This window comes from Cherax quadricarinatus, chromosome 65 (assembly GCF_038502225.1).
Source record: "Cherax quadricarinatus isolate ZL_2023a chromosome 65, ASM3850222v1, whole genome shotgun sequence".
NCBI lineage: Eukaryota > Metazoa > Arthropoda > Malacostraca > Decapoda > Parastacidae > Cherax > Cherax quadricarinatus.
Window position 1 is genome coordinate 12,174,191 of NC_091356.1, and position 25,800 is coordinate 12,199,990.

The 25,800-nt window shown below is 44.4% G+C and overlaps 1 protein-coding gene across 4 annotated transcripts in view; it reads left to right on the forward strand.

The window, feature by feature from the left end:
* The window catches only part of LOC128700530 (E3 ubiquitin-protein ligase MARCHF8), a 158,701-nt gene that overhangs the window by 71,822 nt on the left and 61,079 nt on the right, over nt 1-25,800 (forward strand). For all 4 annotated transcript variants that reach the window (XM_070098947.1, XM_053793783.2, XM_053793782.2 and 1 more), the window contains exon 2: nt 6,900-6,991. In XM_070098947.1, the coding sequence (XP_069955048.1) occupies nt 6,900-6,991 (92 nt within the window). The remainder of the gene's footprint in view (nt 1-6,899; nt 6,992-25,800) is intronic.

Genomic DNA, 25,800 nt, shown 5'->3' on the forward strand with positions numbered 1-25,800 from the left:
ATTAATGGGGGTTATAATAAATACCGGTTATTTTAACTTGGTATAGTGGCCTTCATTTGTCTTGAGTGTTTTATTAATGTTCCAAGTTTTTATTTTAATAATTTTATCTTTTTTGTGTGTTGTATATGTTTAGTATTGGTACGAGCGCTGAGTGACTTACCTGGTGAAAGTTATCTGTAAATACTACTGCTAGTACCGTTAATACTACTGCTAGTACCGTTAATACTACTGCTACTACCGTTAATACTACTGCTAGTACCGTTAATATTACTGCTAGTACCGTTAATACTACTAGTACCGTTAATACTACTGCTAGTACCGTTAATATTACTGCTAGTACCGTTAATACTACTGCTACTACCGTTAATACTACTGCTAGTACCGTTAATATTACTGCTAGTACCGTTAATACTACTAGTACCGTTAATACTACTGCTAGTACCGTTAATACTACTGCTAGTACCGTTAATACTACTGCTAGTACCGTTAATATTACTGCTAGTACCGTTAATACTACTGCTAGTACCGTTAATATTACTGCTAGTACCGTTAATACTACTGCTAGTACCGTTAATATTACTGCTAGTACCGTTAATACTACTGCTAGTACCGTTAATACTACTGCTAGTACCGTTAATATTACTGCTAGTACCGTTAATACTACTGCTAGTACCGTTAATACTACTGCTAGTACCGTTAATACTACTGCTAGTACCGTTAATACTACTGCTAGTACCGTTAATACTATTGCTAGTACCGTTAATACTACTGCTAGTACCGTTAATACTACTGCTAGTACCGTTAATATTACTGCTAGTACCGTTAATACTACTGCTAGTACCGTTAATATTACTAGTACCGTTAATACTACTAGTACCGTTAATACTACTGCTAATACCGTTAATACTATTGCTAGTACCGTTAATACTACTGCTAGTACCGTTAATATCACTGCTAGTATCGTTAATACTACTAGTACCGTTAAAACTACTGCTAGTACCGTTAATACTACTGCTAGTACCGTTAATACTACTGCTAGTACTGTTAATACTACTACTAGTACTACTAATTCTATTACTAGTACTACTACTAGTACTACTACTACTAGTACTACTAATACTACTACTAGTACTACTAATACTACTAGTACTACTAATACTACTACTAGTACTAATATTACTACTAGTACTACTAATACTACTACTAGTACTACTAATACTACTACTAGTACTACTAATACTACTACTAGTACTACTAATACTACTACTAGTACTACTAATACTACTACTAGTACTACTAATACTACTACTAGTACTACTACTTCCTAGAGAACTCCCTTGTAGACTCTTCCCACTATGTTCAACCACCAGCGCTAAACTTAACATTAACACCAGCGCTAAACTTAACATTAACACCAGCGCTAAACTTAACATTAACACCAGCGCTAAACTTAACAGTAACACCAGCGCTAAACTTAACATTAACACCAGCGCTAAACTTAACATTAACACCAGCGCTAAACTTAACATTAACACCAGCGCTAAACTTAACATTAACACCAGCGCTAAACTTAACATTAACACCAGCGCTAAACTTAACATTAACACTAACGCTAAACTTAACATTAACACCAGCGCTAAACTTAACATTAACACGAGCGCTAAACTTAACATTAACACTAACGCTAAACTTAACATTAACACCAGCGCTAAACTTAACATTAACACTAACGCTAAACTTAACATTAACACCAGCGCTAAACTTAACATTAACACCAGCGCTAAACTTAACATTAACACCAGCGCTAAACTTAACATTAACACCAGAGCAAAACTTAACATTAACACCAGCGCTAAACTTAACATTAACACCAGCGCTAAACTTAACATTAACACCAGCGCTAAACTTAACATTAACACCAGCGCTAAACTTAACATTAACACGAGCGCCCCTACCCGTCCCTATCCATCCCTGTCCACCCCTACCCATCCCTATCCATACCTGTCCGTCCCTATCCAACCCTATCAGTCCCTACCCATCCATATCCATCCCTATCCATCCCTGCTGGTCCAGTAGTGTTTACTGTACCAACAGCGGCCGGGTAAACACTGTGTAAATGTTTTACGACAGAGATGGTCGAGAAACAACGCTTTTGTAATTAACAAACACTCCTAGTGCACTCTAGGAATTGTTGATGACCCTAACCTCTATAATAATAATAATAATAATAATAATAATAATAATAATAATAATTATAATAATTTTTTCAACATTTATAATACCAATATTAATAAAAAATATTAATGATAATACTGATAATAACTAACAGTAATAATACTGATAACATAATACTGATATCTAATATTGATAATATGAGTAATACTAATAATATTAATGATAATAATAATGATTAGAATATAATAATGGGGCCACTGGACCGTCAAAATTGATATATTATCTCCTGGGTAGAATAATACACGTCACGTGTACACACTCGTGGGTCTAGAGGCGAGTTATTGCATCGATTGCAAATTGTTGCTCAATTATGACGGTCAACACCAGGTGAGAGGCATGTCCGTTACTTTAGATGCAGCCGGTCACCTGTGGCGTCTGCTACAAGGCTTACGGATGGGGGCCGGGTTCGGTTACTTGTCCAGTGGCCGGGTTCGATTACCTGTCCAGTGGCCGGGTTCAATTACCTGTCCAGTGGCCGGGTTCGATTACCTGTCCAGTGGCCGGGTTCGATTACCTGTCCAGTGGCCGGGTTCAATTACCTGTCCAGTGGCCGGGTTCGATTACCTGTCCAGTGGCCGGGTTCGATTACTTGTCCAGTGGCCGGGTTCAATTACCTGTCCAGTGGCCGGGTTCAATTACCTGTCCAGTGGCCGGGTTCGATTACTTGTCCAGTGGCTGGGTTCGATTACTTGTCCAGTGGCCGGGTTCAATTACCTGTCCAGTGGCCGGGTTCGACTGCTTGTTAAGGCTGTAAACAGGAGAACTGGTGCTCCATTAAAATTAAGAACGCAATTTTTCACACGCACGAGGCTCCCGTTGAAAAACTTATGAAATTACCTACTAAATTGCTGTAATTGTTGAGCGGCGGCGAGTACCGGAACGAACTGAAATATCGCCATAATCTTTGCATTAATATTTAGGTAGGTAATATTAATAAGCTTTTACCGATATATGTGGATAACTATCTATTTCATGAGAGAGGTTTACTTCTATCGCGTCTCCCATTCCTGAAGTGCTGTGAGACCCTTCACGACATATTCTAACCATATAATAGAGCGAAAAAGAAATGTGAAGGACCTGGGAGTGATAATGTTAGAGGATCTCGCCTTCAAAGACCACAACAATGTATCTACCTCATCGCTAGGAAAATGATAGGATGGATAATGAGAACCTTCAAAACTAGGGATGCCAAGCCCATGACGACACCCTTCAAATCGCTTGTTCTCTCTAGGCTGGAATACTGCTGTACACTGACGGCCCCCTTCAAGGCTGGCGACATTGCAGACCTGGAGAGTGTACAAATAACTTTCACGGCACACTTAAGTACGAAAAGGCACCTAAACTACTGGGAACGGTTGAAGGTCCTTGATCTATATTTCATGGAACGCAGGCGAGAGAGATACATGATTATATACACTTGGAAGGTCCTGGAGGGATTAGTACCAAACCTGCACACGAAAATCACTCCCTACGAAAGTAAAAGACTCGGCAAGAGATGCAACATTCCCCCAAAGAAAAGCAGGGGCCCCACGAGTACATTAAGAGAGTGTCCGGGGCCCAAGCCTGTTCAACTGCCTCCCAGCATACATAAGGGGGATTACCAATGGACCCCTGACTGTCTTCAAGAAGTCACTGGACAGGCACCTAAAATCAGCACCTGACCAACCGGGCTGTGGTTCGTACGTCAGCTTGAGTGCGGCCAGCAGTAACAGCCTGGTTGATCAGACCCTGATCCTCCATGAACCTTGGTCTCAGACCGAGCCGCGGGGGTGTTGACCCCCAAAACCCTCTCCAGGTAAACACAAGAGAAACGTGTGATACACTTGTGTATCTTCATTGCGGATACGTTTCGCCACCATTGGTTTTATTAATATAATACAGACGGGAAGGAACAGTGTAAGATAGGCAGTGTTAGCTCGAGATGGTCAGTCCCTCAGCCTGGAGATGAGGGGGGTCAGTCCCTCAGTCTGGAGATGAGGGGGTCAGTCCCTCAGTCTGGAGATGAGGAAGTCAGTCCCTCAGTCTGGAGATGAGGGGGTCAGTCCCTCAGTCTGGAGATGAGGGGGGTCAGTCCCTCAGTCTGGAGATGAGGGGGTCAGTCCCTCAGTCTGGAGATGAGGGGGTCAGTCCCTCAGTCTGGAGATGAGGAAGTCAGTCCCTCAGTCTGGAGATGAGGGGGTCAGTCCCTCAGTCTGGAGATGAGGGGGTCAGTCCCTCAGTCTGGAGATGAGGAAGTCAGTCCCTCAGCCTGGAGATGAGGGGGTCAGTCCCTCAGTCTGGAGATGAGGGGGTCAGTCCCTCAGTCTGGAGATGAGGAAGTCAGTCCCTCAGTCTGGAGATGAGGGGGTCAGTCCCTCAGTCTGGAGATGAGGGGGTCAGTCCCTCAGTCTGGAGATGAGGGGGTCAGTCCCTCAGTCTGGAGATGAGGAAGTCAGTCCCTCAGTCTGGAGATGAGGGGGTCAGTCCCTCAGTCTGGAGATGAGGGGGTCAGTCCCTCAGTCTGGAGATGAGGGGGTCAGTCCCTCAGTCTGGAGATGAGGAAGTCAGTCCCTCAGTCTGGAGATGAGGGGGTCAGTCCCTCAGTCTGGAGATGAGGGGGTCAGTCGGTCAGTCTGGAGATGAGGGGATCAGTCCCTCAGTCTGGAGATGAGGGAGTCAGTCCCTCAGTCTGAAGATGAGGGGGTCAGTCCCTCAGTCTGGAGATGAGGGAGTCAGTCCCTCAGTCTGGAGATGAGGGGGTCAGTCCCTCAGCCTGGAGATGAGGGGGGTCAGTCACTCAGTCTGGAAATGAGGGGGGCCAGTCCCTCAGCCTGGAAATGAGGGGGGTCAGTCCCTCAGTCTGGAGATGAGGGGGTCAGTCCTTCAGCCTGGAGATGAGAGGAGTCAGTCCCTCAGCCTGGAGATGAGCGGGGTCAGTCCCTCAGTCTGGAGATGAGGGGGGTCAGTCCCTCAGCCTGGAGATGAGGGGGTCAGTCCCTCACCTTGGAGATGAGGGGGGTAAGTCCCTCAGTCTGGAGACGAGGGGGTCAGTACCTCAGTCTGGAGATGAGGTGGGTCAGTCGCTCAGTCTGGAGATGAGGGGAGTCAGTCCCTCAGCCTGGAGGTGAGGGGGTCAGTCCCTCAGCCTGGAGATGAGGGGGGTCAGTCCTTCAGCCTGGAGATGAGGGGGGTCAGTCCCTCAGCCTGGAGATGAGGGGGGGTCAGTCCCTCAGTCTGGAGATGAGAGGGGTCAGTCCCTCAGCCTGGAGATGAGGGGGGTCAGACCCTCAGTCTGGAGATGAGGGGGGTCAGTCCCTCCGTCTGGAGATGAGGGGGGTCAGTCGCTCAGCCTGGAGATTAGGGGGGTCAGTCCCTCAGCCTGGAGATGAGGGGGGTCAGTCCCTCAGCCTGGAGATGAGGGGGGTCAGTCCTTCAGCCTGGAGATGAGGGGGTCAGTCCCTCAGCCTGGAGATGAGGGGGTCAGTCCCTCAGTCTGGAGATGAGGGGGTCAGTCCCTCAGTCTGGAGATGAGGGTGGTCAGTCCCTCAGCCTGGAGATGAGGGGGTCAGTCCCTCAGCCTGGAGATGAGAGGGGTCAGTCCCTCAGCCTGGAGATGAGGGGGGTCAGTCCCTCAATCTGGAGATGAGGGGGGTCAGTCCTTCAGCCTGGAGATGAGGGGGGTCAGTCCCTCAGCTTGGAGATGAGGGGGGTCAGTCCCTCAGTCTGGAGATGAGGGGATCAGTCAGTCCCTCAGTCTGGAGATGAGGGGGGTCAGTCCCTCAGCCTGCAGATGAGGGGGGTCAGTCCCTCAGCCTGGAGATGAGGGGGGTCAGTCCTTCAGCCTGGAGATGAGGGGGTCAGTTCCTCAGCCTGGAGATGAGGGGGGTCAGTCCCTCAGCCTGAAGATGAGGGGGTCAGTCCCTCAGCCTGAAGATGAGGGGGGTTAGTCCCTCAGCCTGAAGATGAGGGGGGTCAGTCCCTCAGCCTGAAGATGAGGGGATCAGTCAGTCCCTCAGTCTGGAGATGAGGGGGGTCAGTCCCTCAGCCTGGAGATGAGGGGGGTTAGTCCCTCAGCCTGAAGATGAGGGGGGTCAGTCCCTCAGTCTGGAGATGAGGGGATCAGTCAGTCCCTCAGTCTGGAGATGAGGGGGGTCAGTCCCTCAGCCTGGAGATGAGGGGGGTCAGTCCCTCAGCCTGAAGATGAGGGGGGTTAGTCCCTCAGCCTGAAGATGAGGGGGGTCAGTCCCTCAGCCTGAAGATGAGGGGGTCAGTCCCTCAGCCTGAAGATGAGGGGGGTCAGTCCCTCAGCCTGGAGATGAGGGGGGTCAGTCCCTCAGCCTGGAGATGAGGGGGGTCAGTTCCTCAGCCTGGAAATGAGGGGGGTCAGTCCCTCAGCCTGAAGATGAGGGGGGTCAGGCCCTCAGCCTGGAGATGAGGGGGTCAGTCCCTCAGCCTGAAGATGAGGGGGTCAGTCCCTCAGCCTGGAGATGAGGGGGTCAGTCCCTCAGCCTGAAGATGAGGGGGTCAGTCCCTCAGTCTGGAGATGAGGGGGGGTCAGTCCCTCAGCCTGGAGATGAGGTGGTCACCTACTTGTCGACTTTTAAAACCATTAGTTAAACCCCTACAGGTTTACCGTTCCCCGTAGATCTAACGATACGGTAACTAACGTGTGTTTTCTCACGCAGGAGCTGTACGATGTAAGCCTGGTTCCAGCTCCACCCATGGAGAGATGCGCTTCCAGCGCCTCTACCTTCTCCTTTAGCCAGGACATCTGCAGGTATGTGGTTGGTGGCTCAGTTGTTAGCGCTCTCGTCCCGTACCGGCTTACCCGGGTTAAATCCCTGGCATGGGTGGAATTTTTTTTTTTACACAAATGAGTTTTGCGGGCCAAGAGCTGTTATTAAACCTAAACTTATTAAAAAACCAGTCCTATCTAAGGTATATTAACACCCTCCCCCAGGATACGACGGGCATGTTTCTTTATAACTGTTGCTGCCCTTCTTCACCTAGCAGTAAGTAGGTACCTGAGTGCCAGTCTCTTACACCTGCTGCTGCTCCTGATTACATAGCAGTAAGAAGGTACCTGGGTGCCAGTCTCTTACACCTGCTGCTGCTCCTGATTACCTAGCAGTAAGTAGGTACCTGGATGTTAGTCTCTTACACCTGTTGCTGCTCCTGTTCACTTAGCAGTAAGTAGGTACTTGGATGCTAGTCTCTTACACCTATTGCTGCTCCTGTTCATTTAGCAGTAAGTAGGTACCTGGGTGCTAGTCTCCTTATACCTTCTGCTGCATCTGTTCACCTAGCAGCAAGTAGGTACCTGGGTGCTAGTCTCTTACACATGTTGCTGCCCCTGTTCATCTAACAGTAATTAGGTGCCTGGGTGCTAGTCTCGTACACCTTCCACTAATTCCTTGGACCATCAACCAATTCCTTAGATCATTAACTAGTCCCTTGGACCATTAACTAGTCACTTGGACCATTAACTAATCCCATGTACCAATCACTAATTTGTTGGACCATCAGCTATTCCCTGTATATTCTCCAGGACTGCAATGTCGCCTCCCTTGAAAGGGGTAGTTAGTGTACAGTCTTGAGAGAACAAGCAATTTGAATTTATTATTATTATTATCAAGGGGGAAGCGCTAAACCCGGATTATTATACAGCGCCTGGGGGGGGATGTGGAAGGCATTCAGGCTTAATTCGGAGAACTGGAGCACAGATCCAATTCCCTAAATCAAGAGCCCCTCACCAACATCAAGAAACCTTCCTTGAGGGGCAAGCAATTTGAAGAGTCATAGGCTTGGCGTCCCTAGTTTTGAAGGTTCTCAATATCCAACCTATCATTTTCCTAGCAGATGTTGTAGATACATTTTTGTGATCTTTGAAAGTGAGATTCTCTGACATTATCACTCCCAGGTTCTTCACAGTAGTTTTTCTCTATTGTATGGATGGAATTTGTTTTATGCTCCGATCTAGTTTCTATTTCCTCGAGTTTTCCATAGCGGAGTAATTGAAATTTGTCTTCACTGAACTTCATAGTGTTTTCTGAGGCCCCATTAAAGACCTGGTTAATATCCGCTTGGAAATTTGCAGTGTCCTCAATTGCTGACACTCGTGCAAATTCTTTTATCGTCAGCAAAGAATGACACGGTGCTGGCTTAAGTCTCTGCCTATGTGAAACATGAGAATGAAGAACCGGATGGGAATGAATACTGTGCCTTGTGGGACAGAGCTTTTCACTGTAGCCCTCTCTGACCTTACTCTGTTTACTATCTGTTTGTTAGGAAGTTATAGATCCATCTACCAACTTTTCCTGTTATTCTTTTATCACACATTTTGTGTGCTATTACACCATGGTCGTACTTGTCGAAGGCTTTCGCAAAGTCTGTGTATACTATATCTGCATTTTGTTTGTCCTCCATTGCATCCAAGACCATGTCATAGTGGTCCAGTAGTAGCGAGAGGCAGGAGCGACCTGCTCTGTACCAAGGCTCCCCGGTTGCGCAATTGTTGTGTATCCCAGTGATTGGTGATCTTGCTTCATAGAAGCATTTCAAAAATTATTATGTGGGACGTTAGTGCTATCGTTCTGTAATTTTTTGTAATTTGTTTACTGCCACCTTTGTGGAGTGGGGTTAAGTCTGTTGTTTTAAGTGAGTGTGGGATGACGCCTGTGACCATGTTCCCTCTCCACAGAATGCTTGAAGGCACGTGATAGGAGTTTCTTGCAGTTCTTGATGTGTACGGAGTTCCACGAGTCTGGGCTTGTGGTGTTAAGATTATATAAGAAATTCTTGAAGTAACTAAATTTTGCATCTCGGTCATAACAAAAATAATTTAGACTGTGGCCCTTGGTGTGATTAACGGCTCATTAAACGCTGAGTCATATTGAGACTTCAGTATCTCTTTTCTTTGCCCGGTGGCCTGGTGGCTAAAGCTCCCGCTTCACACACGGAGGGCCCGGGTTCGATTCCCGGTGGGTGGAAACATTTCGACACGTTTCCTTACACCTGTTGTCCTGTTCACCTAGCAGCAAATAGGTACCTGGGTGTTAGTCGACTGGTGTGGGTCGCATCCTGGGACACAAGATTGAGGACCACAATGGAAATAAGTTAGACAGTCCTCGATGACGCACTGACTTTCTTGGGTTATCCTGGGTGGCTAACCCTCCGGGGTTAAAAATCCGAACGAAATCTTATCTTATCTTATCTCATCTATGTAAGTTCTATCTCATTTAAGAAAGGGCTCGATATTGGATGTGGTTTTTGCCCTAGATTTGCCACAAGCAAAGAAATACACATTTTTTAACTTAATTTATTGCTTTAAGTTCTTCGTGTATTTCTTGGCTCCTATATGACTCCTTAAACTTAAGTTCGATATTTTCTATTTTTCTTGCCAGTGCCTCCTGTATTTCAGATATATTGGCCCCCTTTCAACAGTTGTGTGATTCTTGACCTTCGCCTATAGAAGGAGCGTCTTTTTCTAGTCTATATCTTGTTTTTTTCTCAGGGGGAATGTGTCTTGAGGATACCTCAAATTCCACGGAGGAAATTCTTTCTAGTCAAAGCTCTGGATCCGTGTTCTTTAGGATATCTTCCCAGCTTGTTTCATTTAATTTGATCCCACTGTATATTTCTGTTAGTGAAGTTGAAGTTAGTGAAGACACCCTTATAAACAATCTCATGTCGCTGGCTAGGAGCCCTGCGCATACATGTCTGTACCTCGATTATGTTGTGATCCGAGTGTATTGTCTTTGATACTGTTGTATTTCGTACCAGATCATCGTTATTAGTGAAGATAAGGTCAAGTGTATTTTCCCGTCTAGTTGGCTCCACTATTTGCTGGCTTAAGGTGAATTTGGTGCAGCTCAATCAATTTTATTTCTTTGCAAGTAGTACATTGATATTATGTATTTACAATAATGAGCTGCAGTGCAGAGAGAGCCACTATCATGCCTAGGCATTATGGGCAGACTTAATGGCTTACTGACTACTTTATACTAAAGAAATTTATCATAGTTTAAGTTGTAAAATAGTTTCAATGGTAAATACTGAAATTATATTATGGGAATATAACATTGTGATTTGCTGAAACTAGTATACAGTATGAGAATACAATTGGTTGTAGGGTAGTACTGTTTTGGGCAGGAATTTATACTACTATGTAGTATTAGTCAATGTATGAACTTGGGCAGCTAGTCTTGAATTTAGGCAATTAGGAGATTTTTTTGGTAAAGTTAAATATTGAGTACTGAGTATTTAATCTAGGGTGAGGAAGTGGCTTTTGAGAAGAGTCTTAAATTGATTTTCAGACCGGGTTATTTTAGTATTTTCTGGTAATGAATTCCAAATTTTGGGGCCCTTTATGTGCACAGAGTTTTTACACAGTGTGATATAGACACGGGGTACATCAAAGAGAGATGTGTGTCTTGTGTTATGGTCGTGTGTCCTATTAAGGTTGGTGAGTTGTAGTTTGAGTGGAGGTTTTATGTTTGTGTACGTAGTAGGTACATGAATAAGTACGGATGTTCTTTATGGTGGGCAAATTTAGACTTTTGAATATTGGTGGAGTATACTGGCGGGAGTGGGAATTTGTCATTCTAACTCCAGCCTTTTACTACAGTTAATAGCTCATGTGTGTGGGTGTGGCTTTTCATCTGAGCTGCATCCTGGGGTTATCTTTGCTAAGACATTTGCAACATTCCTCCATTTTAGGTGCCTTAAGCTGAAATCACCCAGCAACAAGCTATCTGGGGCTGGGACTGGAACATTTTTCCCGACAGTAGTCAATTTTCGAAAGCTTTTCCTTGAATTGATGGGAAGTTGTATCTGGTGGGTTGTATATAACCACAATGACAAGGTTTGAGTTTATAGTAATTCCTAGAAAATAAGCGACTGTGGCATACAGGCCAGTCCACCCCATCCCCCTTGTTGTCATCGTAAGAGGAGCTTACGATGACATTTCGGTCTGACTTGAACCATTTATAAAGTTACGTCGTCGTAAGCTTCTCCATGTGTGCGCTATTTGTGTATTTTGTTGTTGTTGTTGTATCTGAATAACTTATAACCTGGTATCCATATTTTGCTGTCAAAGTGATCTTCTGTGTGGGTCTCTGTGAGAGCCACAAACACTGCATTTGACACTGTGAGTAATCCATTGATGAAAGGTATTTTATTTGTTGATGGTTTTAGACGCTGTATATTTGCAAAGGTTGTGTTATCGTATTGATGGCATGCTGCAGGTGTTTTATTTACAGGTATTAATATCTGTTCTTGTGGAGTGGAGACCACTGACTCTCCCTCCACTCCAGTGACCTTCATACCATCAAGAAGTTTTTATTTCGTTTAAATACAATAAGGTCACACTGGACGGTTTTACTGTGTGTGGGATTACAGATTCAGGAAAATACTGTACAGTAAACTCTGTTTTTAAGCTCTTCTATATAGTGGATTTTTTTTTTTTTTTTGTAAATGCGATTGAAAATGTCCTTGCGGTAAAATACTTACTGTTCAATGAATGCTGAGCTCTGTCAGTCACATTTACCAAAAAAGCTCAATTCTGAGGAGCTTTATAGAGCTGACTGTATGAAAGCTTTATGAGAGAGCTGACTGTATGAAAGCTTTATGAGAGAGCTGACTGTATGAAAGCTTTATGAGAGAGCTGACTGTATGAAAGCTTTATAAGAGAGCTGACTGTATGAAAGCTTTATGAGAGAGCTGACTGTATGAAAGCTTTATGAGAGAGCTGACTGTATGAAAGCTTTATGAGAGAGCTGACTGTATGAAAGCTTTATGAGAGAGCTGACTGTATGAAAGCTTTATGAGAGAGCTGACTGTATGAAAGCTTTATGAGAGAGCTGACTGTAGGAAAGCTTTATGAGAGAGCTGACTGTATGAAAGCTTTATGAGAGAGATGACTGTATGAAAGCTTTATAAGAGAGCTGACTGTATGTAAGCTTTATGAGAGAGCTGACTGTATGAAAGCTTTATGAGAGAGCTGACTGTATGAAAGCTTTATAAGTGAGCTGACTGTATGAAAGCTTTATAAGAGAGCTGACTGTATGAAAGCTTTATGAGAGAGCTGACTGTATGAGAGCTTTATAAGAGAGCTGACTGCATGAAAGCTTTATGAGAGAGCTGACTGTATGAAAGCTTTATGAGAGAGCTGACTGTATGAAAGCTTTATGAGAGAGCTGACTGTATGAAAGCTTTATGAGAGAGCTGACTGTATGAAAGCTTTATGAGAGAGCTGACTGAAAGCTTTATGAGAGAGCTGACTGTATGAAAGCTTTATGAGAGAGCTGACTGTATGAAAGCTTTATGAGAGAGCTGACTGTATGAAAGCTTTATGAGAGAGCTGACTGTATGAAAGCTTTATGAGAGAGCTGACTGTATGAAAGCTTTATAAGAGAGCTGACTGCATGAAAGCTTTATGAGAGAGCTGACTGTATGAAAGCTTTATGAGAGAGCTGACTGTATGTAAGCTTTATAAGAGAGCTGACTGTATGAAAGCTTTATGAGAGAGCTGACTGTATGAAAGCTTTATGAGAGAGCTGACTGTATGAAAGCTTTATAAGAGAGCTGACTATATGAAAGCTTTATGAGAGAGCTGACTGTATGAAAGCTTTATGAGATAGCTGACTGTATGAAAGCTTCATAAGAGAGCTGACTGTATGAAAGCTTTATGAGAGCTGACTGTATGAAAGATTTATGAGAGAGCTGACTGTATGAAAGCTTTATGAGAGAGCTGACTGTATGAAAGCTTTATAAGAGAGCTGACTGTATGAAAGCTTTATAAGAAAGCTGACTGTATGAAAGCTTTATGAGAGAGCTGACTGTATGAAAGCTTTATGAGAGCTGACTGTATGAAAGCTTTATAAGAGAGCTGACTGTATGAAAGCTTTATGAGAGAGCTGACTGTATGAAAGCTTTATGAGAGAGCTGACTGTATGAAAGCTTCATGAGAGAGCTGACTGTATGAAAGCTTTATAAGAGAGCTGACTGTATGAAAGCTTTATGAGAGAGCTGACTGTATGAAAGCTTTATGAGAGAGCTGACTGTATGAAAGCTTTATGAGAGAGCTGACTGTAGGAAAGCTTTATGAGAGAGCTGACTGTATGAAAGCTTTATGAGAGAGCTGACTGTATGAAAGCTTTATGAGAGAGCTGACTGTATGAAAGCTTTATGAGAGAGCTGACTGTATGAAAGCTTTATGAGAGAGCTGACTGTATGAAAGCTTTATAAGTGAGCTGACTGTATGAAAGCTTTATAAGTGAGCTGGCTGTATGAAAGCTTTATGAGAGAGCTGACTGTATGAAAGCTTTATGAGAGAGCTGACTGTATGAAAGCTTTATGAGATAGCTGACTGTATGAAAGCTTTATGAGAGAGCTGACTGTATGAAAGCTTTATGAGAGAGCTGACTGTATGAAAGCTTTATGAGAGAGCTGACTATGAAAGCTTTATGAGAGAGCTGACTGTATGAAAGCTTTATGAGAGAGCTGACTGTATGAAAGCTTTATAAGAGAACTGACTGCATGAAAGCTTTATGAGAGAGCTGACTGTATGAAAGCTTTATGAGAGAGCTGACTGTATGAAAGCTTTATGAGAGAGCTGACTGTATGAAAGCTTTATGAGAGAGTTGACTGTATGAAAGCTTTATAAGAGAGCTGACTGTATGAAAGCTTTATGAGAGAGCTGACTGTATGAAAGCTTTATGAGAGCTGACTGTATGAAAGCTTTATAAGAGAGCTGACTGTATGAAAGCTTTATGAGAGAGCTGACTGTATGAAAGCTTTATGAGAGAGCTGACTGTATGAAAGCTTTATGAGAGAGCTGACTGTATGAAAGCTTTATGAGAGAGCTGACTATGAAAGCTTTATGAGAGAGCTGACTGTATGAAAGCTTTATGAGAGAGCTGACTGTATGAAAGCTTTATAAGAGAACTGCATGAAAGCTTTATGAGAGAGCTGACTGTATGAAAGCTTTATGAGAGAGCTGACTGTATGAAAGCTTTATTCGAGAGCTGACTGTATGAAAGCTTTATGAGAGAGTTGACTGTATGAAAGCTTTATAAGAGAGCTGACTGTATGAAAGCTTTATGAGAGAGCTGACTGTATGAAAGCTTTATGAGAGAGCTGACTGTATGAAAGCTTTATAAGAGAGCTGACTGTATGAAAGCTTTATGAGAGAGCTGACTGTATGAAAGCTGTATGAGAGAGCTGACTGTATGAAAGCTTTATGAGAGCTGACTGTATGAAAGCTTTATGAGAGAGCTGACTGTATGAAAGCTTTATGAGAGAGCTGACTGTATGAAAGCTGTATGAGAGAGCTGACTGTATGAAAGCTTTATAAGAGAGCTGACTGTATGAAAGCTTTATAAGAGAGCTGACTCTATGAAAGCTTTATGAGAGCTGACTGTATGAAAGCTCTATGAGAGAGCGGACTGTAGGAAAGCTGTATGAGAGAGCTGACTGTATGAAAGCTTTATGAGAGAGCTGACTGTATGAAAGCTTTATAAGAGAACTGACTGTATGAAAGCTTTATGAGAGCTGACTGTATGAAAGCTTTATGAGAGAGCTGACTGTATGAAAGCTTTATGAGAGAGCTGACTGTATGAAAGCTTTATGAGAGAGCTGACTGTATGAAAGCTTTATGAGAGAGCTGACTGTATGAAAGCTTTATGAGAGAGCTGACTGCATGAAAGCTTTATAAGAGAGCTGACTCTATGAAAGCTTTATGAGAGCTGACTGTATGAAAGCTCTATGAGAGCGGACTGTAGGAAAGCTTTATGAGAGAGCTGACTGTATGAAAGCTTTATAAGAGAACTGACTGTATGAAAGCTTTATAAGAGAGCTGACTGTATGAAAGCTTAATGAGAGCTGACTGTATGAAAGCTTTATGAGAGAGCTGACTGTATGAAAGCTTTATGAGAGAGCTGACTGTATGAAAGCTTTATAAGAGAACTGACTGTATGAAAGCTTTATAAGAGAGCTGACTGTATGAAAGCTTTATGAGAGCTGACTGTATGAAAGCTTTATGAGAGAGCTGACTGTATGAAAGCTTTATGAGAGAGCTGACTGTATGAAAGCTTTATGAGAGAGCTGACTGTATGAAAGCTTTATGAGAGAGCTGACTGTATGAAAGCTTTATGAGAGAGCTGACTGTATGAAAGCTTTATGAGAGCTGACTGTATGAAAGCTTTATGAGAGAGCTGACTGTATGAAAGCTTTATAAGAGAGCTGACTGTATGAAAGCTTTATAAGAGAGCTGACTGTATGAAAGCTTTATAAGAGAGCTGACTGTATGAAAGCTTTATGAGAGAGCTGACTATATGAAAGCTTTATGAGAGAGCTGACTATGAAAGAATATGATTATGTGAAGCAGTTCTGTCAAAGCTTATTCCTGGTCAGCTTATATAATGAAGCTTTTTCCTGGCCAGCTTATATGATGAAGCTTATTCTTGGCCAGCTTATATAATGAAGCTTATTCCTGGCCAGCTTATGTAATGAAGCTTATTCCTGGCCAGCTTATATAATAAAGCTTTTTCCTGGCCAGCTTATATAATGAAGCTTATTCCTGGCCAGCTTATATAATGAAGCTTTTTCCTGGCCAGCTTATATAATGAAGCTTATTCCTGGCCAGCTTATATAATAAAGCTTATTCCCGGCCAGCTTATATAATGAAGCTTATTCCTGGCCAGCTTATATAATGAAGCTTATTCCTGGCCAGTTTATATAATAAAGCTTATTCCTGGCCAGCTTATAATGAAGCTTATTCCTGGCCAACTTATATAATAAAGCTTATTCCTGGCCAATTTATATAATGAAGCTTATTCCTGGCCAGCTTATATAATAAAGCTTATTCCTGGCCAGCTTATATAATAAAGCTTATTCCTGGCCAGCTTATATAATAAAGCTTATTCCTGGCCAGTTTATAATGAAGCTTATTCCTGGCCAGCTTATATAATGAAGCTTATTCCTGGCCAGCTTATATAATAAAGCTTATTCCTGGCCAGCTTATATAATGAAGCTTATTCCTGACCAGCTTATATAATGAAGCTTATTTCTGGTCAGCTTACCTAATAAAGCTTATTCCTGGCCAGCTTACATAAGCTTATTCCAGGCCATCCTATCTTAGTACTGTTTTTACTGCAATAATGAACAATAATTCCCTAATGTGGTTAAATTTCGTACTAACAAATGTGCACTTTTTTAAGGGGTAGTGGAATTATGTGTGTTTTATTAGCTAATAAAGCACTGTGTATATATGGTGTTCATCCTTGAAGTATTTTGGGTTGTAAAGGTTTGTTAATGGCTGTGTGTGGGCTGACAGTTAGTTTAATTACCCTCGTGCAATTACTGCTGACGTAGGAGTTAATTAAATGATCAGTATGACACACACACACAGACAAACATACACACACACACACACACACACACACACACACACACACACACACACACACACACACACACACACACACACACAAACACACACACACACCGCAGACACAATATAGTTTAGATGGCCAAAGACTGCAAACCTCACTCAAGGAAAAAGATCTGGGGGTGAGTATAACACCGAACATATCTCCTGAGGCGCACATCAATCAGATAACTGCTGCAGCATACGGGCGCCTGGCAAACCTACGGATAGCGTTCCGATACCTCAGTAAGGAGTCGTTCAAGACTCTGTATACCATTTACGTCAGGCCCATACTGGAGTATGCAGCACCAGTTTGGAATCCACACCTAGTCAAGCACGTCAAGAAATTAGAGAAAGTGCAAAGGTTTGCAACAAGACTAGTCCCAGAGCTACGGGGATTGTCCTACGAAGAAAGGTTGAGGGAAATCGGCCTGACGACACTGGAGGAAAGGAAGGTCAGGGGAGACATGATAACGACATATAAAATACTGCGCGGAATAGATGAGGTGGACAAAGACGGGATGTTCCAGAGATGGGACACAGACACAAGAGGTCACAATTGGAAGTTGAAGACTCAGATGAATCAAAGGGATGTTAGGAAGTATTTCTTCAGTCATAGAGTAGTCAAGCCGTGGAATAGCCTAGAAAGTGAAGTAGTGGAGGCGGAACCATACATAGTTTTAAGGCGAGGTATGATAAAGCTCATGGAGCAGGGAGAGAGAGGACCTAGTAGCAATCAGTGAAGAGGCGGGGCCAGGAGCTATGACTCGATCCCTGCAACCACAAATAGGTGAGTACAAATAGGTGAGTACACACACACACATACACACACACACATACACATACACACACACACACACACACAATGGATCAGGGAATACCTGACAGGGAGGCAACAACGAGTCATGGTACGTGATGAGGTATCACAGTGGGCGCCTGTGACGAGCGGGGTCCCACAGGTGTCGGTCCTAGGACCAGTACTATTTTTGGTATATGTGAATGACATGATGGAAGGGATAGACTCAGAGGTGTCCCTGTTCGCAGATGACGTGAAGTTAATGAAGAGAATTAAATCAGATGAGGATCAGGCAGGACTTCAAAGAGACCTGGACAGACTGGACACGTGGTCCAGCAACTGGCTTCTTGAATTCAACCCTGCCAAATGCAAAGTCACGAAGATCGGAGAAGGTCAAAGACCGCAGACGGAGTATAGACTAGGTGGCCAAAGACTTCAAACCTCGCTCAAGGAGAAAGATCTTGGGGTGAGTATAACACCGATCGCCTCTCCGGAAGCACACATCAACCAGATAACTGGTGCTGCATATGGGCGCCTGGCAAACCTGAGAATAGCGTTCTGATACCTTAGTAAGGAATCGTTCAAGACACTGTACATCGTGTAAGTCAAGCCCATACTGGAGTATGCAGCACCAGCACTAGCCTTGTTGCAAAGGTTTGCAACAAGGCTAGTTCTGGAGCTCAGGGGAATGTCCTACGAAGAAAGGTTGAGGGAAATTGGAGGACAGGCGGGTCAGGAGAGACATAACGACATACAAAATACTGCGTGGAATAGATAAGGTAGACAGAGAGGGGACACAGAAACAAGGGGTTCCAATTGGAAACTGAAGACTCAGACGAGTCATAGAGATGTTAGGAAGTATTTCTTCAGTCATAGAGTCGTCAGGAAGTGGAATAGCCTAACAAGTGATGTAGTAGAGGCAGGAACCATACATAGCTTTAAGACGAGGTATGACAAAGCTCTGGAAGCAGAGAGAGAGAGAGAGGACCTAGTAGCGATCAGTGAAGAGGCGGGGCAGGAGCTGAGTCTCGACCCCTGCAACCACAATTAGGTGAGCACACACACACACAGGAAAGGGAGAGGTCAGTCTTCATGGGCTTCAGAAGGCATACTGGACAAAATAGGAAGACGACAGGGAAGGAAAAAGACATGGAAAATGTCATCAGACAGGAGAGGAAGACATAACCAAGCTGATAAATTTTCAGAGAATAGGGGGATAATCAGGGGGTAAAAAATCATCCAGTCAAATTGATTTTCAAATCAGAAACAGTGTGCAACAGGATCCTGCAGCAGACGCCATGACTAAGGAGCTCATCAACTTAACAGCGGGTGTATCTCGACTGCAACAGAACATGAGAAGAACAGAAACTGAGAGAAGACACAAGGACACAAGGCACAGAAAAAAGAGAAGGATAGAGACAGCCAGAGGAGCCCAGACTAGGGAGGACAAAAAAACACAATCCCCCCTCAGAACCACACACACAGTGCTCTCAACCCTGACAACCCCATTGCAGTCAAACAAATTAACCCAAAACAATCCATACTTCACACCCACAACTCCCACCCCTCCCATCACAAACTCCACCCTCACAGCAACCTTCCATAGTATCCTGCCAGGTTTCCCACTCCCCCAGCTCCCACAAACCCCCTCAGAACACAGTATTGGAAAAGAAGCTGAAGGTATGGTACACCAATACAGATGGAATAACAACTGTGAGGACATCACACTCACAGAAACCAAGCTCATGGGGATAACAGATGCGATCTTTCCACCTGGACACCAGATCCTGAGGAAGGATAGAAGGAAAAGAAAGAATGGGAAGTTGCACTGCTTATCAAAAACCAGTGGTTTTGAGGAGATGGAAGGAACTGAAGGAAGGGAACACTTCGGACAAGGAGTCACAAGGTGGTAATTCCAGTGATGTACAACCAGCCACTGAATAGCAGGAGACCAAGACAGAGCAATGATGGACACACTAGCTGAGATGGCCAGAAGGGCCCATATGGCTAAAGCAAAGTTACTAGTTATGGGCAATTTCAACCACAAGGGAATTAACTATGAAAACCTGGAGCCACATGGGGGACCAGAAACGTGGAGGGCTAAGATAATGGAAGTGGTACTGTAAAACCTCATGCATCAACATGCTAGAGACACTAGCAGAGAAAGAGGAGAGGGTGAGCCAGCAAGGTTGGACCTTGTATTCACCTTGAGTAGTTCAGAAAGGCCCTCTCAGCACTAATGATCATGTGGGCCAGAGCTTCAGCTACATTATAGAGTTAACTGTGGAAAATGAAACAACACAAGTAGGCTGGGAGAAGCCAAACTACAAAAGAGGGAACAACTATACAGGCATGAGGCAGTTCCTGCATGAGGTACAGTGGAGAAGAGAACTGGAGAGAAAGACAGTAAATAAAATGATGAATCACGTTACCACAAAGTGCAGAAAGGCAGAGGAGAGGTTCGTACCCAAGGGTAACAGAAACTATGAGAAGACCAGAACGAGGCCTCGGTTCACTTTAAGGTGCAGAGGCCAAAGCAAGATGTGTTAGAGCATGGAAAAGACATAGAACACAAAGGACCCAGGAAAATAAGGAGACAGCTGAAGAACCAGAGACGAATATACACAGATAAGGAGAGAGGCCCAACAGCAATACGAGAATGACATAACATCGCAAGCTGTTGTACAGCCCCATCAGGACGAAAGCGGCAATCAAGGACCAGGTAATCAGGCAGAGGAAGGAACGAAGGGAGATCACAAGAAACGATCAAGAAGTATGTGAGGAGATCAACACGATGTTTTGGGAGGTATTTTCAGTGGAGACAGAAAGGCTCCCAGAAAACTGGAATGGCAAGGTACACCAAGTGCAGTCATGAAGATTGGGGAAGGTCAAAGAAGACTGCAGACGGAGTACACGCTACGGATGCCAAAGGCTCATAACCTCATTCAGGGAAAAGGATCTTGAGGTGGGCGTGGTGAAGGCGGGTGTGGGCGTGGTGAGGGCGGGTGTGGGCGTGGTAAAGGCGGGTGTGGGCGTGGTGCGGGCGGGTGTGGGCGTGGTACAGGCGGGTGTGGGCGTGGTGAGGGCGGGTGTGGGCGTGGTAAAGGCGGGTGTGGGCGTGGTGAGGGCGGGTGTGGGCGTGGTAAAGGCGGGTGTGGGTGTGGTGAGGGAGGGTGTGGGCGTGGTGAGGGCCGATGTGGGCGTGGTAAGGGATGAAAAAGGCAGGTGTGGGCATGGTAAGGGTGGGTGTGGGCGTGGTAAGGGCGGGTGTGGGCTGGGTGTGGGTCCTGGACCACTCGGTGTGAGGTCTGGTATTGATTACTGAATGTAGGTCACAGGGTTCCAGCCTGTGTCGCAGCCTCTCACACGCCCACGCCCTCAAAAACCCACGGCCAGGTCCTCAAAAACCCACTCTTACAGATTCGAAACTTGCCTACGCCCTCAATTTACGCTCACGCCCTCAAAAGTAAACTCATGTCCTCTGAATCTACGACCACGCCCTCAAAACTACGCCCATGCCCTCAAAATGTAGGTCACGCCCTCAGAACTACACTCACGCCCTTAAAGCCCACGTCCACGCCCTCAAAACCGCGCCCACACCAAGAAAATAGCACCCATTACGCCCTTGTGTAATTTTCGGGATCAGAAAGTAACTGTGGACATACACAGCCTAGAAAATATTTACATTCTAAGAATACATTATTCTTAGCTAAGAATACATCATTCTTTACAAAATTGCAGAATACTCAGAATTCATTATGGTTTCCTATTATTTTTAAATCTTTATAAGCTGGGATCAAAGCTGGCAGCAGTGTATGAAAGCTTAAAGTTCTTAGTATTAACTTTAATTCCTCCCCCTCAAAGCCTTATTTTCCCTCAAGCTGGTAATGGGCTCTTTCTCCACGTATTTAGGACTATTTACCTTCCCTTTGGATCGTACCTAATTACCTCCCATTCAGTAATAATAATAATAGTACCTTGGATAGGTCTTAAATATCCACATGTTAAGTGTTAACGACCATCGTGTGGGAGGTTATTAAGGCTGGTCTAGAGTTAGCAACTGTGGGGGGTCATTGTTGGTGTTTAATTTAACCTTAACAAGTTTTATAACTGTACTCCATTCCCGGCAGCTTTGTGTTAAAAGTAATTACGTTTACAGATGTCTAGGCAATGAGCGCGATTTGTGTAAATTGTACCACTCTGTGACTGGGGTTTCTCTGGTGCGGTCTGGGTAAGTTTTGTTAAGCGGAGCTGGGTACACTTCCATTATGTGGCTATACTGTTTTAAATGATAGTTACTTTGTGGGAACACCCGCAGTGTGGCTATTCTATTCTATATAGTAGTTAGTGTGTGGGACGCTGGGAGTGTTTGACTACCTTGTTCTACTGTACCCGATAGTTACTTTGTGGGAACATCAGTAGTGTGCGACTACCCAGGTCTGTATAAAGAGATTTTGTGAACAATATATTTGTCTCCTAGTCATACCCGTGAAACACGACTTCAAAATATAAATGAGGACTTTCTGTTCTGTAGTCTACTGACCTCGTCAACAAAGGAAAATGTAATGGAGGTAATTTCAATTTTCTCTGATAAAGAAGGGCTATTGTGGAGGGATGTAACTGAAGTGTGTACATACGGTGCCCCAGAGAATCCAACAGTGGTTGGAATACACTGCATGATTCATACAGAAGTTCTTGTTTTCAAGACATTACCAGCAGCTCTGCTTGCTCACTAAGAGATCACTATCAAAACTGTCAACTTCATCAAAGGGGCATTTCCAAACACACAACTTTTCAGTGAAGTATGTGACAACATAGTTGTTGAACATCAATCACTGTTGCTCCACAGGCAAGTCCACTGCCTATGAAAGGGTGACGTCCTCACTCGTTCCATGAGCTTAGTAAAGCAGCGAAGACTTTCCTGGCCAGAGGCACTCACCAAGATGAACAAGGCAGACTATCAGCTTATTTGCCATACTTGGCAGAATACCGTGAATACCTATGTGCGGATTGTGTGTGTGTACTTGACAGATATTTTTGAAGCCCTAAATGTGGTTAACCTCAAACTACAGTGTAGGCAGAGCATCCACCATGCAGACAATATCAAATGAGTCCCAATTCCACTGACTAAGTCAAATCAGGGAACGGGTGGAGATTAAACCAATGACGAGTTTTAAAACTCACAGGTCAGGGGGTTAACTACAGGGCCAGCTGGCTCAGGTCAGGGGGTTAACTACAGGGCCAGCTGGCTCAGGTCAGGGGGTTAACTACAGGGCCAGCTGGCTCAGGTCAGGGGGTTAACTACAGGGCCAGCTGGCTCAGGTCAGGGGGTTAACTACAGGGCCAGCTGGCTCAGGTCAGGGGGTTAACTACAGGGCCAGCTGGCTCAGGTCAGGGGGTTAACTACAGGGCCAGCTGGCTCAGGTCAGGGGTTAACTACAGGGCCAGCTGGCTCAGGTCAGGGGGTTAACTACAGGGCCAGCTGGCTCAGGTCAGGGGGTTAACTACAGGGCCAGCTGGCTCAGGTCAGGGGGTTAACTACAGGGCCAGCTGGCTCAGGTCAGGGGGTTAACTACAGGGCCAGCTGGCTCCAGTAAGATTCATCCAACTATGTATATTTCTATACACACTGGCCTGAATTTTATGACTCGCTCGCCATGGGTTCAGGCCCCATCCTTTCAGTGGTTTGTTTACAGTTGTGTAAGTCATCAGAGATAGTCATGATCTAAGTGCGCGAGGCGGTAACCACAGATCATCTTAACTTCCTCACTGAGAAGTTAAAGTGCTATTTCCCAGACATACATGTCAATCAAGTTACCATGGCTCGTACAAGGAATCCCTTCACATGCCATGTAAATGACGTCTCTACAGAGCTCCAGAGAATCATTGAAACTCAAATATAACTCCACGGACGGAGATGAATTCAACTTCCCGAGTCTAAGTGAGTTCTGGGTGAATATGTGCCCCAGTGATCCTGAACTTGAAAACAACGCTCTTCGTTGCTGATCCAGTTTTCTTCGACATATCTCTGCGAGTCCAGCTTTGACTTGATTCCGTCAATAAAGCACAGGACTGGAAACAAAATTTAGGTCGAGTGTAACCTAGCTCGGTTGGTAGCGCTACGAACGCTACCATCTAGTAGTAAGTAGATACCTGGGTGTTAGTGGACTGGTGTGGGTCGCATCCTGGGGGACAAGATTAACCTAAGTTGCAGGAAATGCTCTTCATAACAAGAGGCTTACTATATACTAGAATGTCAGTGATGTCACTTATGGTCTGTATAAGTTGTATCATACACTTGTAGAAATAAAGTATATTATTATTATTATTATTATTATTATTATGAGGAGGACTGTCTCATCAAGAGCCCCACAAACGACAAAGATGGTAGCAAGGAGACAAGTACAGAAACCACGCTGTCACACACACACACACACACACACACACATACACATGCACACGCACACGCTCGCATACACACACACACACACACACACACACACACACACACACACACACACACACAGTCAGCAGAACAGGAACTGAAGGGGACAGGCCAAACTACAAAAGGGGGGACACACACACACACACACACACACATGTTCCCACAGTATAGGTGTTATTATTATTATTATTATTATTATTATTATTATTATTATTATGAGGAGGACTGTCTCATCAAGAGCCCCACAAACGACAAAGATGGTAGCAAGGAGACAAGTACAGAAACCACGCTGTCACACACACACACACACACACACACACACACACATGCACACGCACACGCACACACACACACACACACACACACACACACACACACACACACACACACACACACACAGTCAGCAGACGTGGGTGACAAGGCTCCGAGAACTTTAGTGTTTTTAAGGCATGCAGTAACTGCTAACAGTAATCAGTGGTAGTGACAATGTCAGTGAACAATACTATGAGTGATAACCAGAGTTATTAGTTAAAAAAAAGTCGAGAGGAAGCCTGAAATCATTAATATTTCAAAGTGTCAAACCGTTAGTGGCTAGTAGGCTTCTGCTGCTACACAGATTCAAATATACAAAGATTCAAGTGAGTGTGGAAGCGGGTGTTCAAGAATTTCGAGAGATTGGATAACAAGTGAAATGTGGGGCACCATACAGTGAGAGTGAAAAAGTTAATAAGCAAAAGTAGAAAGGAAAAATAAAATATATAACAAGAGAAGGTGGCAGTAGGCCTGCCAAGGCAGTGATGTCACAACAGTTGTGTGACATTATACATATAAAATGTAACACCGAATGTGAAGTGTATTCTATTATAAGTGAAATCACTTGAGGGACGCAGGATGTATGAGCATAAATGGTTATAAACATCACGGGTGAAGAATTTTCAAAATAGCGATAGAAGGCGTATGTACGACAACTACATCATCAGCACCTGGCAACTTGTCATTGCACCGCTGCCAGCACAAGTATTACTCACCTGTTGGGGTGGTTGTGGGGTTCTGAATCCTGGTCTTGCATCACTGTTAGATACTGGTCACTCACTCCTGCAAGCTATTACCAGAATTAGAGCAGAAATAACATAGATAAGGTGAAGATAGTGTTGACTAGCGAGGGGCAGCCTAGCGATGGGTGACATCAGACACTCCTAGAAGCTGAGACAAGCTAAATTTACAACATAGTTACTTTCTGTGTTTTATAAGTAGAAGTGATAAGTGCTAGAATCACTATTGGTAGTTTTAGAAATACTGGTATTACTACTGATATTTATTAGCAGTATGAATACTTAGAAGTGGGGGCACACACACACATGCACACACACATACACAGGATTTCATACCTTCCTGTTAACTGACCTGAAATCCCTCCCTCTCTTTCTCTCTCTTTCCCTTTCAATACCTATCTCTCTACCTCTGCCCATCTCTCTCTACCTCTACCTATCTCTCTCCCTCTCTACCTATCTCACTACCTCTATCTATACCTCTCTCTACCATTCTTGCACAACTCTCTCTACCTATCTTTCTCTACCTATATCTCTCACTACCTATCTCTCTACCTATCTCTCCCTTTGCCTATCTCTCTTCCCTCTGCCAACTCTCCGCTCTCCCATCTCTCCCCTATAACATCTCTTCCCTTTAACACCTCTGCCCCTCTAATGTCTCTCCCCCTCTAACATCTCTCCACCTCTCACTGTCTCTCCCCTCCCCCATTTCCCATCTCTATCTCTCCCCTCTATCTCCCCCTATCCTCTCTTCCATCTCCCCCTCTCTCCCCCCTTCTCCCCTGTCTCTCCCCCTCTCTCTCCCCTCTCTTTGCCCCTCTCTCTCTCTCTCTCCTCCCTTTTCCCTTCTCGCTCTCCCCCTCTCTCC